Genomic DNA, 16,627 nt, shown 5'->3' with positions numbered 1-16,627 from the left:
AAATATCAAACTCTTTGACTTTATTTTCTTAATATCAGAGTTAGAATTCTGAGGAGTTGTCATTAGTATTAACTTATCACATGAGATACCTTGGGATACTCAGCCCTAAATGACATCTCTCCATCAAATCCCATCCCTCAGGGCTCAGGGAGGGAACACTTTGGGAGAGGAGGCCGAGGGAGTGTTAGAACCAGAGGGGGTGGAGGCCAGGAAACAAGGTCCTCTACATCAACGTGAGCAAAGCTCCTATGAACTCACAGAGACAGAGGCAGCATGCAAGGGTCTACGTCCGTCTGAGACAGGTCCTTTGTGTTTATTATGCTAGTTTAGTGTTTTTATGGGATTCCTGAGTGTGCCGAGTGGGTCTCTGTTTCATGTGCCTTCTCTTGGGTTCTTTTCCTTCTGTGTTTTTGTTTTTTGTTTTTTTGTTTGTTTTTGGTCCAATTCCAGTATGTTAGTTTTTGTTTTATCTTATTATTTCCCCTTTACTAATGATGGATAAAGTGGGAGGGGATTCTAGATGGAGAGCAGGCCTGGAGGCAAGAGGTAAAGGGAAGGGAATTGTAATCAGGTTATAGGAGAGAAAAAAATTATTTTCAGTAAGAGGAAATAATTAGCTTACCACATGGAAGAACACTGCCTCCACATGTATTTATACACCAGCTCACCCTGTTTCTTCAGACTGTACGAAAGGGAAAAATCAAGCTCACTACCAGTTTTACAGATAAGCACATTGACACAGAGCGAAGAAAAGTAGCTTATTTTCAGGAACCTGTCAAGTCAAAGGAAAAGGAGTCCCCAGAGCACAGTCTCCTGGTGCTTCGGGCAGTGCTGGTCACAGGGACAGCAAAGGGGCTTCCTTTCTCAGAGCCAGTTTCTGGGTAGGAACACTAAGAACAGAGCTCACTGCTGGCTTCTGAAGAAAGAGGCCTTGGGAGCGTCTAAGATGTCAAGTGCGTGGTTGCAGTGACAGGAAGCCTGCCAGGGGTCTGTTCCTCTAATGCGTCCCAGGCTGCTCCGCTGCCCTTCATTAAGTGGGGGAAGCAAATAGGACAAAGCAGAAGAGATCTTCAGGGTTTCCCTTCTTCCTTTTCTTCCCGCATAGCTCTCTAGTCTTTTCAACAAGACAGAAGAGCCCAAAGACGAGTCTCCTTCTTCGTGGAGACTGGGACTCAGAAAAACTGGCAGTCACAATATGCTGAGTGAAGTGGCCAACTCCAGGGATGCCTTTAGAGACCGGGGCTCCTCCATCTACCGGTCCTCATCCAGCCCTCGCATCTCAGCTTTGCTGGATGACAGAGACAAGGTGTGCTGGGCGAGAGAGGGAGGGAGGGAGGGAGGAAGGAAGGAGGAGGGAGCCGGCCTTCCAAGTCCCCTCAGTGTTCCTCGGTGAAAATTCAGTCATGACAACAAATACAGGTGTTTTCTAGTCCCCAAGCTGCCTTTAAGATGGGGAACAAGAAAGGACGAGGGGCTTTGGTGCAAGGCATCTGGTCTCTGTTGAAACAAATTGCCCTTGTCACTTCAGTAGTTTACTTATTTGCTAGTATTTTTCTTGGCCAAGAAAGAAAGTCTTAAAAATAGCTTTTCCTTTTGGCTTATTTTATGTTCATTCTTTCTTACTCACCTAGAGCAAAACATTGACTCAGAAAGTTGAACATGGCCCAAATGGTTCTTCTGAAACAGTGTCAAGAAAACTTACTCTTTTGATGTTTGCAAGTAAAGTTGAACTTTGAACCTTAGTGCAGCTAAGGCAGGATGGCCTAGAGCTTGCAATGTAGCCTTAGTGTCTACCAAGTGCTGGAATTCTGGGTATATACCATTATACCCTGCCTAGTAGGAAAAGTTTAACCTGTCTTTTCACTTGTAGAAATATGTGACTAGGCCGACTAGACAAGCGCTTCACTGTGGCATTCATCAGAGTCCGGTGCTAGACTTTAGGACATTCACTTAGTGTTCTACTCTGGGCCTTCCTAGTAACTGTAGTCCGCTTTGCTTGCTGTTTGCTTTTCTGGTGACAGCTTGAAGGATGAGTCACAGTGGTTGGATGAACTGTGGTAGGTGCCCCTGAGGAAGCTGCATTTTGAGGAAAAAGCAGCCGGAGAGGAACGAGACTGGTGCATGCAGGGCGTTGCAGGGACTGCGTGTGGCTTCTCAGATGCCTCTCACGCCCCCCAGTGCTGCCCTGTACATAAGCTGGGCTGTCTTCTTCCCTGGAGCGCCTGAGTTTCCCCTTGAGAGTGGTTTCCCTCCATACAGGGTTTTTATGAAGGAAGGGTAGGGATACGTTGGGAAGATAACCTTTTGTAATACCACTCAAAACAGAGTTGAGGATGAATCCAGATAGGAGAATGTGTAACTATCATAAGATCCACTTTTATCCTCTTCTTGAGATTTGAGGCAAAGTCTCACTTTTGTAGCTCGGGCTGTCCCTGAACTTAAAATCTCCCTGCCTTTACTTCCCAAGAGCTGTGATTTCAAATGTACCACGGTGCCTAGCAGAGTCCTGAATTTGTACCAAAAAAAAAATGTTTTATATTCTGTCAGTGCTGAACCTTTCTTTCATTTTACATGTTTTTATTTTTACAGGAAAGGGAAAACAAAAGCTATTTTGGTACGCTGGCACCCCGGAGGCTCAGTAGCACGAGTGACATTGAAGAAAAGGAGAACAGGTAATCACAATGCACGCCAAAAGATGATTTCTGTCAGCCCCTGGGCATAGAGAGGTGGCTATGATTTGTCTACCTTTTCCCACAGGTGTTCTCAGTACATTGTGGGCCGCTTGTCCTTCTGCCCACAATACTTCCCAGCCTTTACTTTCTCTCTTTGCCCGTTCTTCCCCAGTTAAATTGTAATTCCAGTTTAGACATCACTGTCTGCAAGACTCTGATCCTTCCAAGTGTGAGTTAGCTTTAGTACCGCAGCAGGCTGTTGTTGCATTTCAAGACAGAACCCAGTGTGGACCCTTTTTACCCTGAAGGCATGTTGCTCCCAACAGACATCACTTGGGAGCCCGTTGGAACTGCAGCTCAGGTTGCAGCTCACAATCAGAATCAGAGTCTCAGTGATCAAATAAATGTGAAAGCCGGAGGGTTGCTGCAGGCCCACAGCCACTACAGCAAGGGCTCCACGTTCTTGACTGTGAGCGCAAAAATCCTACTACAGCGCCTTGTGGGTCTCTTTCATTTGTACTGCTGAAGAGGCAGATGAGCAGCACCCTCGTGTTTTCTTTCTCTAGTAACCTCCCTGGCTCCTTTGCCACCGGAGGTTATGGCAAGGGCCTTCTTAAATGAGAGTAAGAAGTGACTCCTCGGCACAAAAGGAGGAGGGGCTTTTGGTGCGAGGCGTCATTTTGTTCCTGTTGGAACGAGTTGGCTCTGATGTTGATAGAAGAAAGGCCAGGGCTGCTACAGGAGACAGGAGACAGAGTCACTTGAAAGGTGTGCTTGCTTCTTTGGCATGCTAGGGTTTTCCTTTGGATCTTCTCTCTGTTTCTAGTGCAGATCGTGTCTTTCTTGCCTCTACAGAGAGTCAGCTGTTAATCTAGTGAGGAGCGGCTCCCACGGCAGGCAGCCGTGGCGGGATGAAGCGAAGGGACATGGGACCCCACGGACAGTTGCCCCTTCTACTTACGTGTCCACCTGCTTGAAAAGGTACCAGCTGCAGAGGGCTGGGAGGTGGCTCCCTTCAGTCTGATCATGGGAGTGTGGGTGATGGCTGTATGCTTCTCATATCCAAGTAGCAGCACAGAAACGAGTGGCTTCTAGGTTTCCGGGATCAACATTTTCCCTGACTTAAAATTAATTCGTTCTCTTAATGACTGGATTAAGGGAAGCCAGTTCCATTCCTCACAACACACACGACTTTGCATTCCATCCTCTCGGCCCTGTGAAAGTTTCAGTCTGAAGTAGCATCTACTGCTCTCTGGGGAAGAGGGGTTTATACTCTTGCCCAGTCCTGGTTTCCCCTTTTCTAAAGCTAGGGTAGTTTGCATCACAGATTACACTTGGGGCGGGGGGGGGGCACGATAGGGTGGTAAAGAGTGGGAAATGGGGACAGTTTTCTGTTGGATTTAAGACATTTCATGTTGAGCCTGTCAATTTAGGGACTTGAGTTGTTCTTTTTTTTTTATGACTTTAATGGCCCTCAGATCCGTCAAGATGAGAAACTCGCAAGTCTGGTGTGCAGAGAAGGTACACGGGTTTGCTTTCATCTCATCTGTGTTCTCTTTCCTGCGATTCTTTTCTTTGCCACAAGCTAGCCAGCAAGCAAAGCACCTCTGCCAGACCATTAAGCTACAAGGACACTTAATAATATTTTCGTTTGAACTTCACTGCTGACGTAGAAAAATCTGTTTTCCGTTGCTTACTTTGAGTTCTTTCTTTACCTCCACTCAGCCCTTCCAGCTGCTGCCTCCTGCCTCCTGTCACTCGGCTTTCTAGATGGCTGCCTTGGGAAGAGGCGTTGGCCCAGACTGTTAGAGCACGTTGGTTGCTTGCAACCAAAACTATTTCTTCCTGACAGGAAGGCTCTTGGCAGGGGGTTAATGTCGGAACAAGGGTAATAAGCTATAATGGAAACAGACACCACTCCTTTTAACTCTTCAGTTCTGCAGGTACATCCTAACAAAGGGCTTGACTTTGAAAGCACAGAAGTACTGCTCGGTGATCTCAATGGCTATTTTATGTATTTACTTATACAGGCAAGGCCTCATGTAGCCTCAGCTGGCCTTGAACTCAGGATATATTTGAAAGTAACCTTGAAAATTTGATCTACCTGCTTGTGCTGAAGTTACAGGCATATGTCACTACTCACACATATGAGGCTAGGAATTTACCCCAGGGCCTCCTGAATGTCAGGCAAGCATACTACCAACTGCGTTCTGTCCAAGCCACTGCCTACTATACAAATCAGGGGTTGGGGCTTTATGAGGGTATCACCTATTTCTCTTGAAGGGAAAGGCCTTGATTTACCAAGATGATTATCATTACTTCTTACAGTCAAATCCATTGTTCTAGAGGTAGGGTAAAAGAAAACTTTGTTTTAGTTCTCAAATGTGGAGTTATTGGGGGATGAGGTTGCTGATGTTCATGACCCAAATTTACCAGCAAATGGGTTTGAGTGCCTTTGGTTTGCTGTAGTTTGGGCAAAGTTACAGTGAACAGAAGAAGAAGAGAGGGCTGCAAATTGTGCTAAATTACATGAGCATTTTTTTTGAGAGAAGATCTACGGCTCACTCGGTGCCTTAGGTTTCCAGTGCTCGTTTTTCTGTGACCCACGGTGATTTTATAAAGCCTTGTGATCGGCCCAAGAAGAAAGAATTGTATGCCACCAGCATTTTAAAAAGAAAGTACGAGAAGGAATCTCTCATCCCCCAGCTGTGCCAAGCCTTGGTCTTCTTTGAATTTTCTGCATCATGTCTTACATTTAGCCAGGAGCTAGTCTCATACAGCCCAGGAAAACGCTGCTTTTGCAGAGAAGGTGCCATAGCCTTTCCCCCGGCCCCTAGTGTCCCTTACAGTCAGAAAGCATCTACAAACTTCTAACACAATCGTGTTTTGCTGCGGTTGAGGGAGTCCTTACATCTTCAGCCGAAAGCAAACAAACACACACCCCTTTGCCTTTTCCTGGTCACACGCTGTCACTTTGTAGACTTAAAGCTTTAAATCCCTCCCTGTGACGTTTTTTCTTTAAGCTAAGTGACTGCAGCAGCCATTTTTTTTTCCCCTCTCACCTAGTTCCTTTCTTTCCTCTACTTTATTTGTTCTAAATCTTTAAGACCTCCCCTACTCTTGGGTCTTCCTGCTTTTGCGACATTACTTCTCTATCGTGTAGGTGGTGGTGTTGCATGATTTGGGGCCTCGGGTTTGTTCGGGATCTTTTTTTCCTTCTAATACTAGTCTCTTGACATGTGTTCTACTTTCTAGCTTTCCCTTGTTGAAGGCCACCACTCTCCTCCTTTGCTCTTGGATGATTGATCCAAAAAAATAAATAAATAAATAAATAAATAAAAATCATCCTTCAAAGAGTGACGATTGTTTCACCCTTGGACGAGTGCCTGCTTGCTGCTGGAGACCCAGCTCTGGCTGGAGTGGCCTGTCCCCTTCCTGGTTGCCACGCCATCTCTTTGGCCTCCGTTCCTTTGACACGCACAATCTGGGTGGGAAGGCGGTGTTGGGAGATGGTGGGTGAGCGGCATTGTCCTGAAGAAAGTGACTGTGTACTGTTTTGCAGTGCCTCACTTGGTAAAAGTAGTGGCCCCACAAGTCCCTACATCTCAGCCAGTCGCAATTCATCTCCTGCTACCTCACCCATTACCATTGGTCCATCCACCTCTCGGGGCAGCCAGTGGCAACCTGCCTCTTGCCCTGCACCAGTCAGTACAAACACTGCTGCGTCCGTACAGTGTGTCAGGTAAGGCTTCTTGGAGCCACTGGATTGCATCATCACAGCTAATGCTTCTGGAAACACGGGAGAAGTTTGAAGCAAAGAGGCTTTGTCAGTGTAGGAGTCGGTTCAGTTCCTGTGCCAGCAGCCAGAATGTAATGAGGGTGCTTTTGTGTTGAGTTCACCAGCCAGCCAGCCAGTCAGCCACTGCTTATTGAGTGACATGGATCCATGTCACTGTGTTGGAGTTCAGGAGTCAAAGCAGCATGGCTGCTTTAGTTTCTCAACCACTTTTCCAGTTGTGTTTACAGTTTTAGAGTCAGACCCATGATAATAAATTACATATGAAAAATACTGCTGTATTTTTTTTACTTACTGTTGTTCTAGTAAGAGCCACATGTATTTAGTCTTTTGGAAGGTGACACAGAAACCCAGAAGGAAAGCCAACCCATGTACCAAGACCGCCCTGCGGCCTTCTGACAGTTACGCTAGTCTGTATTCTTCTGGGAGCACTGGGAGGAGAGGGGAGGAGGGGCCTGTGTTTGCAGAAACTGTGTTCTGGAAGCGTGCCTCTGGTTTTCCGGAGTGTCCTTGGGAAAGTGCAGCAGGGCTCCAGGTCTTTGGTTGGTTGGTTATTTTGAGACAGGGTCTTCCGGTGTAGGCCTGGGTGGCTTTGCCTTCATTTTCTGTGTAAGCCAGGCAGGCCTGGAAGCGAGAGAGCTGCTCCTAAGTGCTGTGGTTAAAGACGCACCGACACCCAGCCGCCCTCATATACATAGCTAATTGATGCGTAGTGCTGTGCCTCGTTGTCTATCTGTCTGTCTGTGTACGGTCAGATCTCCCAGAACTGCATTTCCAGGTGGTCATGAGCCACCTTTCTGGGAAGGGAAACTGGGTTCTTTGCATGAGCATCAAGTGCTCTCCAGCCGTTAGCTGTACTGCACACCACAGCATTTACGCTTTCCTGGGTGTTTTGGCTTTGCCATATGGCCTTTATAGGTCTTGTTTTGGCAGAAAGAAAATTAAAAAGAGAGAGAGAGAGAGAAATGATGATAGTGTTGTTGCCAGAACACCTATTACATGTGGTCCTTCATTGACGTCTGCCAGTTAAATAGATATCTTTCCCGGAAACAAATAGTCACCATTAATTTGGTTAGAAATAATTATTTTATAATACATTATTATTAATACTGTTATAATTATGTAGCGATTTCAGGTTTATGACTCTAATAGTAACACTGTATAGTTGCATAGAAATTTATTTGATTCCCATAATAACAGCTACATTGATATTCTGTGTATCATCACTAAAGAAGAGGAATCCAGACAGGAGGATGGGAGCTTAACGTAGAGTAGTGTTTAGCACTTGCTTAGCATGCCAAAGACCGTGGGTTCAACCCTAAGCATCGAGGAAATCACAGAGCTGAAACTGGGAACTGTTTTGTTGAAGCCTATCTTGGGACAGGCACTGGACTAGTTTCTGAGCAAAAGGGATTTGTAGGCTGGGATTTGGTTTACTGATACGCAGCAGTAAATCCCCGTGTTATTGTTTGAACTATAAAAAGGTTGCTTTTTCATACAAGTAAGAAAGCACAGAAACAAGGCCAGCACAATATCTCCAAAGTCACTAAAAGGTCTAGTTCTTTTTCTTCACATTGTGGGTTCTATTTCCAAGGCTTGCCTCACAGTCCAGAAAATCTGCTAGAGGTTATAGCCATGATGTCTGCACTCTGAATATAAAGTAATAGAGGAGAGAGGCAGGCAAAGAGAGACGGCTAGATTAATACTTTTTTCAGAAACACTGGATGTATGCTGTGTCTTATGGGATATTTCCAGCACCTGGCACACCTTGGGAGATGTCGATGTGGGCTAGGTACATTGTTGCCCTAAGAAATACAGAGCACATAGGGCTAGAGAGATGGCTTCTTGGGTAAAGGAACTTACATTCAAACCTGATGACCTAAATTCCTTCCCTGGATTTCACATAGTTGAAGGAAAAAACGGACTTAACAAATCGCCTTCTGACCTACGTAAATGCATCTGTGCATGCAAACCACATATTCCGTGCACCACAAATAAATAAATGTAAAAAATTTATACTCTCGAAAGATGAAAAGATAATTGAAAAATGCGTACAGGGCACCTGTTAGGAAGACCAGGGACCAGTGTTAGTCTGGTAACCCCTGCCTTAGGCACTTACATGTTATTTATAGTCTCATGAGCAGCTCCCTGTTGTGTTGAACATAGTATTTTTAGATGAGGAAAGGAAACCAAAAGCTTGATCGTCAGCCCAAGTTCACAAAGCCATGGAGGGACTGAAGCAGGTTTCATACCCAAATTAGTTCATGAGAAACCTGTTTTGTTCACACTGAGTTTGAATTTTACTCTGGGTGCTATCTGGGCATTGTGCAGACTCATCGTGAGAACCATTGCTTTCTCTGTCATAGAGATCAGGTCTTTAAGTTGTTTGGTTGTTAGCACCCCGTGGTTCCATTGTGTAGTCTCTGAGCCTGCTCTAGAGCTTCCCTGGCTACCCTTAAGTCTGCTTACAAAGTGACAACATGTTTCAAAATAACAGTAAAGTGTTATTAGAAAATAAAATAAAATCTCTGGCATTTCAACAGCCCAAGAAATTGCAAGGCTGGCAAGGTGCTCAGCAGGTAAAGGTGCTTGTGGCACAGGCCTGGCAGCCCCAGTTTGAGCCCCAGAGCCCATGTAAAGGAGTGAGGGAGTGCCTCAGACTTGACCTCCGACCTCCTCCAATATATACACACCTATAAATAAAACTTAAAAAAAAAAAAAAAAAGGAATTGCAGAGAATCCAAAACACAGTATTAACCCAGAAATAAATGTCAGTAAGTTTCATTAAGTGTAAAATCTCACTTAAGGCTTTTGTTTCTGGCATGTGTTCATTATTTTTAGTGGGGAGATGGAGTCTGTTTCCTAGACTGGTCTCAGGTCTTGGGTTCATGAAATTTTCCTGCCCCAGCCTCCTAGTCGTTGAGAGTTGTAGGTGCATACACTATTCCCAGGGTGGCGCCATATTCCTATGGCTGTGCTTCTTGTTAACTTTGTTAGTGCTTTGTGTATATTAATAAACCCTAGGAATTATCTCCAACTTTTTAGATGAGAAAGTGAATATACATTATCACCTTATTCTGAAATATTAATTGCTTCTGGAGAAGTAGCTTATATTTTTTTATATATCACCTCTTTCATCTTTAAAAATATTTTTTTATGTGTTTCTTAATGCCATGTTTAGACTTCATAGCTTGATTATCTCTTTTACACTTATCCTAATAATATATATTTGGAAGTGAGCTTATACTTATAGCTACTTGTAGCCACTTCTGATAATAATTGTGAGTGAGTGAAAAACAGATTTTTAACATTCATGCTTCTCATTGCTCTTCCCATCTCTGCAAGTATCAATTTTGGATCTCTGTTACCCCAGCAACAAGCTGTGACATCACAAATGATAGCTTTTTGGGTGGAGAGCCAATGGTTGCTCCTGACTCTTTGTTAGGAAACAAAGATCTTATTTCCACATAAATGACTTTAATTATACAGCTTGCTGTTGCAGTCTGTAGTTACGGTTACATACAGACCCCTGCTCGATTTCTGTTACAGTTTCTGACTTAGGCAGCTATGAATGTAGAGGATTAGGCACTTGGCTAAATGGGAAATGACTGCAGTTGCTGGACTAGGTGAGAGAGAACCGGACAGATTGAGGTTGTAGAATAATTTTCAAATGGATAATTCGAGAAGATGATCATCAAATCCAGGCTGAGGACTGCCGCAAAGACTTTGCCTGCCAAGAATTGAGGGCCAGGTGGAGACTGATACCGTAAGTGATGCTAGTGTCCTCTTCACCTGTAGTGAGATCCTGTCTCTCTGTGCATGTGTGGAGGGAGGTCAGGTAGCAATGAGTCATTTAGAACACGTGCATATATGTCACTATCTTGCCTTCTGCCACAGCTGATTTTTGTTTGTTTGTTTTTTAATCTCATGCAATTAAAAAAAAAAAAACCAAAAACCTGTAAAATGTAAGTCCTGGGCAGAAGATGTCTGACTAAATGTATAGTCATACTGTTCCAGTAGATTCTTATTAGACCTGTGCCCTCCTTCCTCTGCACCAGTGTTTTGTTGTGTGCCACGCCTGACCAATCTCCTTCTGCTCCTATCTTCATTTCAGGACCCCTTACAAATCCCAGGCTGATTCAACAGCAGAGAAGGCAACAGACGGCGGCGGCGTCTCTTCTAGTACCCCCCTGTGCGTGATCACCAATCGCCCTGCACCAAGCTCTGCCAATGGGGTTCCAGCTGCCACGGTGTTCTCCTCTGCCGGAACAGAGTCCTCTGCGGAGGCCCGGGAGAAGAGGAGGTGAGGCTCCTGATGCCTTTGCAGGGCTCTGCTCTGAGATAAGAGAGAGAAGCGGGTAGGAAGGCCTTGACCCGAGCTCAAATAGACCCTACTTTCTTGTTGGGGTTGAGTCTTACCTTGGAAGGGTTTTGTTTGTTTGTTTGTTTGTTTGTTTGTTTTGTGGTGGAGGTCTTATTTCTGACTATTTGGCATCATGTCCTATATATAGTCAGACCTTTTTTCTACCTGTCTTATGATAACTGACAGGCATAATTTTTCCTTTTGTGATGTGGAGCTCGAAACCCTTCATTTTGTTCTGAGTTTTCTGTGATCACTCTGTGATGCTGCGGGGAAGAAAAAAGAAAAGCCCTCGAAGAAGCAGAGCTGGGTGTAGTTGTATCCATGCAAGAATAATGCCAGGGAAGGAAACGAACATTTATGCCTGCCGGCGATGTGGGGTGGAGACCCGCCTGTCTGTAGTTGTTGAGACTTGCTGTGCTCCTCAAGCCGCCGTCAGCCTTTTGATCCTTTTGCTTGCGTGCCTGCGTCTAGGGCTGCATGCTCTGCAACACTGCAGAGTTTTTAGAGAGAGACTCAGAGAGCAGCTGTACATCAGCATGAGACAGAGCCTAGGGAGAAGGGAACTCTTTAGTTGCTAGGATGGAGAGGCTGTGGGCAGTGAGATGGAAGGGAGAGTTGCTGGATGCTGTCTCCAGCTTGTGGCCAATGAAACCCAGTGTGCACGCCGGCCAAGGCTCTGGCGCCACTCTCTTTTCTGACGAGGAAAGGACGCAAACCTCTATCGAGATTTAGATTTTTAGTTTGATTTCTTTTCAGTGTCTGAAAACATATTTTTCTACTTCTCAGTGTGTATGGATACGTGAGAAGCCAGGAAATAATATCTAAGAGATACAATACCAAACTTTGTAGTTATTTGTTTATTGTTAAAAGCACACATTTTGAAAAAGGAGAGAAGTTAAGTGTATTGAAAAATAGTATTTTCCTGATTTTTTTTTCCATAAAATTATAAGAAAATCACTTTTCTGCACTAACAGGTTTCGGAGTCAATAGTTGTCCTCTTTTCTCTTTAAAAGAGACATTTTATTTGTGTGTATGTATATATGGGTGTGCTCTGTGTGCATGCGTGTGTGTACATGCATGCATGCGTGCTTGCAAGTGTGTATGTGCATCGGTGCCGTGTGTGGCTATTACCTTTGGAGACTGGAAGAAGGTGTCAGATATCTTGGAGCTGCTGTTAGAGGAGGTTGTGAGCCTCCGGATAGGGAACTGGGACCCAAATTTAGGTCCTCTGGGGGAGCAGCAAGTGTTCCTAAGAGCTGAGCCATTTCCGTAGCCCCCAGGTGTCCTCTTCTAGTTGGCTTTGAGCCAAGTAAGCATTAATAAGCTGGTCTTGAATGTATAATACTTATATATTTACTAGTGGGCAGAGAAGTACTATTTAGTTTCATCTGAGAAACTAAATTTAAGAGTAGACTTTTTATTAGCCAAAAAAGGAAATCACTCTTTAAAATGTTTGTGCAAGTATGAGGACTTGAGTCCCGGTCATCAGCAACCAAGTAACAGCAGCCGCAGCATCGCACATCTGTGACCCCCACTTGGAGGAGGCTTCAGTGGCAGCCTGGGAGCTTCCCCGGCTGGCAGTGTAGTCTATCCATGACCTCCTGGTTCAGTGAGCACGGAGAAGCAGTTAAGGAAGACACCGTCCTACACATACAGCTACATGTGAACATGCGCTTACTCACACAAGTACATGCGCCCACGTGTCCCACACGGAGTGCTTCTTAGCCGAGAGAAGTTAAACAAGATAGAGAAATCATTTGTTTTCAGGCTGGATTGAGTTGGTGCACGCATTAGAGAATCATGGAGAGCCACTGCCCCCTTGAATATCATAACCCATGTGGATAAGATGGCATTTGCTACAGATCTTGATTCTGCTTTTAGTGATTTTGTCAGTCCACAGGTGTCTCTTTCTAGTATATTTTCTCAAGCAGGCATGAGAACTTTATTCCTTTTCATAGTTCACCATTGGATATTGTTTGGCTATTCATAAGTTGATAACATTCGAATTGTTTCTATCTGTTGGCTATTATGAATAATGTTACTATAAACATTTGTGTGTACATTATTATGTGGACATATTTCTCAGTTACATTATGTACCTATTGGTGAATTTTGTAGGCAATATGCCACTAGACGATTTTAAGCCTAAAGCATCATGACTCCTTTTTTAAAAAGTTCTGGCCTTTAAACTCTGCCTGAAGTTGTTAGATAGGGAGAGAGTGGGTGATGAGTGGGAACTGACTAGTAAGGAGACTGTTGAGAAGAAAGGCCCATATAACAGGCCAGGCTTGCACTGTGACGACGATAGAAGAGATGGAGAAAAGTGAACGGGCTAAAATATGTTTCTTACGCTTACTAATTGGAGGGAGGGTGCCGATGAGCGACATACACTTGAGTGGAGGCCAGGGAACAACTTGCAGAAGTTAGCTCTCTGCTTCTACCACGTGGGCCCTGGGACTTGAACTCCGGTTGTCAGGATTGGTGGCCAAGATTATTGTTGTATTCATGGCTTTGGGGGCTCAGCTTTTACTGTCATGGGTGATGTGAGAAACTCAGCTGAGACTTGTAATGAGGAATCTGTATCAAGCTAGAGCTCTGGAAGCTTGTGAGAAGTGTTCAGTGTAAACCCGCCTCAGACAAATGGCGAGGAAGACAGAGAGGGTCTGGTCAAGGATCAGGAACAGAAAAGTAACTGGAGGAAACTACTACTACACATGCGATTTAGAATCCCAAGTCAAGAATTTAATGCAGAAGCCAGGTCTTTAGTCTGAAAACTTGGGGCACAAGCATATAGTGTTGCAAGTGAACAGAATCTTGTTCAACTGAGACTCATCCATGCAGAGCATCTAACAGCCACATATCTGTCAAAAATTTAAAGTTGCAACATCAAATGGGGGAAAAGCCTGTTTCCTCATCTTGAGTATTGAAAGCCTATTATGGAAAGACAACCAAGCAAATTGAATGGTATTGTGTAATTTTTAAACTCTATGAAAAAGAAATACATATAAATTGGGACTGGTGAGATGGCTCAGCAGTTATAAGAACACTTTCTACTCTTGAAAAGAACCCAAATCTGGTTCCCTGCACCCACCTCCAGCAGCCCATAATCTCCTACACACACACACACACACACACACACACACACACACACACACACACAATTGTATAAAGGTCTGTGAGAGTGTGGAGGAGGGGAATCCAAATCAGACTGTGTTGGTACCTGGGAGATGACTAGAGGCAACTGGAAATTGGTAAGTAGCAATGGGAGGATGATACTTTAGAGGAAGCATAAGAAATTCATGAAACAAACGGCTTTCTCTTCCTAAAGCTGGGGGAAAGCAAGGCCACTGTAAGATTTCTAAAAGTCTTCCTTCCTTCCTTCCTTCCCTCCCTCCCTCCCTCCCTCCCTCCTTACTTCCTTCCTTCCTTTTTTTTAAATGAAAACAGATTTAGATGAAGGGAATGGGATGTAGCAAATTAATTGGAAAACAATGGGTTAAGCTGCTAATTTAAACAGGCTCGCTCTGAAAGCCCTCTCTGGTCAATTGGGAGGGGTGAAGGTTGAAGGTGGAGTTTGGGAATGGGTAGAATGGAGCATGCACCCAATAGGATTTGTTCTTACTTTGCAGAAACCCCCACGTTAATGTCCCACTGGATAGTCTTTGGAAATGGTGGAGCCAGAGAAGTAGGCAGGAACCTACTTTGGTTTTTGTCTGTGGTGCATTAAGAAACCTGATCTTCCTCAGAGCTGTGAAATACCATAGTAGAATTTTCAATAGGAGAATGACTTGATCACATAAAACATATCATTTAAGCCTTTACAGAATTAAAGCCATTTAGCTTCTCCCTCTATATAAGCATAAACTAAAAGGCAAACAAAATCAGATGTTTTGAAACAGCTAGATTTTTCTTCTGAAAGAGCATGCTGAGTGATAACTCAGCCTTTGAAGCTTCAGCTTTCTCTGTAATCGGCTCACTGTGGGAGTGTTTTGACTCCTGCTGGGAACCATGGTGGAGGCCTGGGGCTCTTATTCACAGGTCCAGTGTGAAACAATTAGTAGCATTGGGATAAATGTGGATTAGAAACTGGCCACAGCAAGACTTAAACCATAGACTGCCACACCCAGACATCATCTCCATTTGCCTTGCAATTGAAGCGCGTTGACTGGGGAGTGGGATTCAGCCCCCCCCCCATTTCCCAGTTGGCACTGGGCTCCCCAGCAGTTTGGTTTGACAAGGGACAGTGAGCATGTTTAGGACTAGCCAACAGGCAGTTTCAGATTTATCTGTCACTAGAGCTGGACTCAGTTGACTGCTGACATAGTGTTAAATGAACAAAGCCAGTGCAAAGGATACTTACCTTATGATACCAAATAAACTCAATAATGTTAATACTGCTTCTGGGGGCGAGGGGGATTCTGGCTAATTCCCTGCTTTTCTGGAATGAAACGATATTACTGTTACAATGGAATGGAAGGAGGAAGAATAATTGAAAATAAACTTGCTCTGGAACCAGTCTCCCTTGTAATATTAGCCTGTGGAGATGGCTAAGTCCATCCAGTGGTAATTAGCAATAGCCAGTCAAGGTTTTCTGTGTGTGTGTGTGTGTGTGTGTGTGTGTGTGTGTGTGTGTGTGTGTGCGCGCGCGCGTGTGTGTATGTGTGTTACAAGAGATTGAACCTAGGGCCTGGTCTCGTTTCTTCTAGGTGAGCCCTCTATAGCTTAATTCCTTACCCTAGCCCCTTTGTCAGCCTTATTTTCTTCAAGGGGGTGGGGGAGGGACAGGGACTTGAACTTGCTCTGTAGCTCTGGCAGAACTTGGGAATTTCCATGCCTTACCCTCTTGAGGAGATGGACATATAGGCCTGGCTAATTGTGTTCTGTTTTCTTCCTTCCTTCCTTTCTTCCTTCCCTCCACCCCCCCCCCCCACTTTCTTTTTTTATCTTTTTAAGACAGTTTCTCTGTGTAGCCCTAGCTGTCCTAGAACTCTCTCTGTACACCAGGCTGGCCTTCAGCTCACAGATCCACCTGTCTCTACCTCCTCAGGGCTGGGATTAAAGGTGTGTGCCACCACCACCCAGCTTGTTTTGTTTTATTAAGACAGGGTCTCATTTTGTAGCCTAGGCAGCCCTTCTCAGAACTGGGTTTACAGGTGTGAGCTGCCATGCACATTTCAAATATACATAATATAATTTATTATTTTTAGGGAGAGCATGGTCTTGGGTTTACTAAATCCCCTTCCCTGAAAAATCTCTAGTGGATTCATTCAGGTGAGGAAAGGAATAGGATAGGTTCCTTGCTTAATGAGAGGGAATGTTGCAGCCCTAAGTCCATCGCATCTTCCTCTTATTATCAGCTAGGCTTCCTTTTCCTCCCTACTGAACGACTACTATTTTTTAATTAAAATGACACCCATTCCGAATAAGTTTCATTCCAAGACTACCCTGTCTTGATTCGCAGTCCAGAACGCAGCATTTCCTCCAGTTTTTGGTTTGACCTGGGGACTATAGAAAACAGAAGGGACGTATGGTTCTAAAGGGCTGGATGATTTGACTGGGAGGCTCAGGACACAAATGGCAAGTGGCCAGCAGTTGACAGATAGCTCTGCAGGGACACCAGGGCCAAGTAGCAGCTGTCACAATCGTGTAGTAGTCAAGTTCATTTTCCAAAGCTCCAAGTTTTCCTTAGCAACAGAACTTAAATAATCCCCCTGGCTAATATTAGAGTCTGGTAGTGACTGTCTTGCCTGCCTCCTCTCTTCTTATGTTTCCCTGGTAGTTTATTTCCAGATGTGC

At 44.6% G+C, this 16,627-nt stretch overlaps 1 protein-coding gene across 1 annotated transcript in view; it reads left to right on the top strand.

Annotated features, from left to right (window-relative positions):
- The window catches only part of Ppp1r12b (protein phosphatase 1 regulatory subunit 12B), a 159,858-nt gene that overhangs the window by 53,778 nt on the left and 89,453 nt on the right, over positions 1–16,627 (top strand). The window contains exons 10-14 of the mRNA XM_051204053.1: positions 1,106–1,306; positions 2,590–2,672; positions 3,528–3,653; positions 6,235–6,414; positions 10,583–10,771. Of these exons, the coding sequence (XP_051060010.1) occupies positions 1,106–1,306; positions 2,590–2,672; positions 3,528–3,653; positions 6,235–6,414; positions 10,583–10,771 (779 nt within the window). The remainder of the gene's footprint in view (positions 1–1,105; positions 1,307–2,589; positions 2,673–3,527; positions 3,654–6,234; positions 6,415–10,582; positions 10,772–16,627) is intronic.

Source organism: Phodopus roborovskii, unplaced genomic scaffold (assembly GCF_943737965.1).
Source record: "Phodopus roborovskii unplaced genomic scaffold, PHOROB, whole genome shotgun sequence".
In the NCBI taxonomy this organism is placed as follows: domain Eukaryota; kingdom Metazoa; phylum Chordata; class Mammalia; order Rodentia; family Cricetidae; genus Phodopus; species Phodopus roborovskii.
The sequence above is the reverse complement of the archived record's forward strand: the minus strand, read 5'-3'. Positions and strand labels throughout refer to the sequence as shown.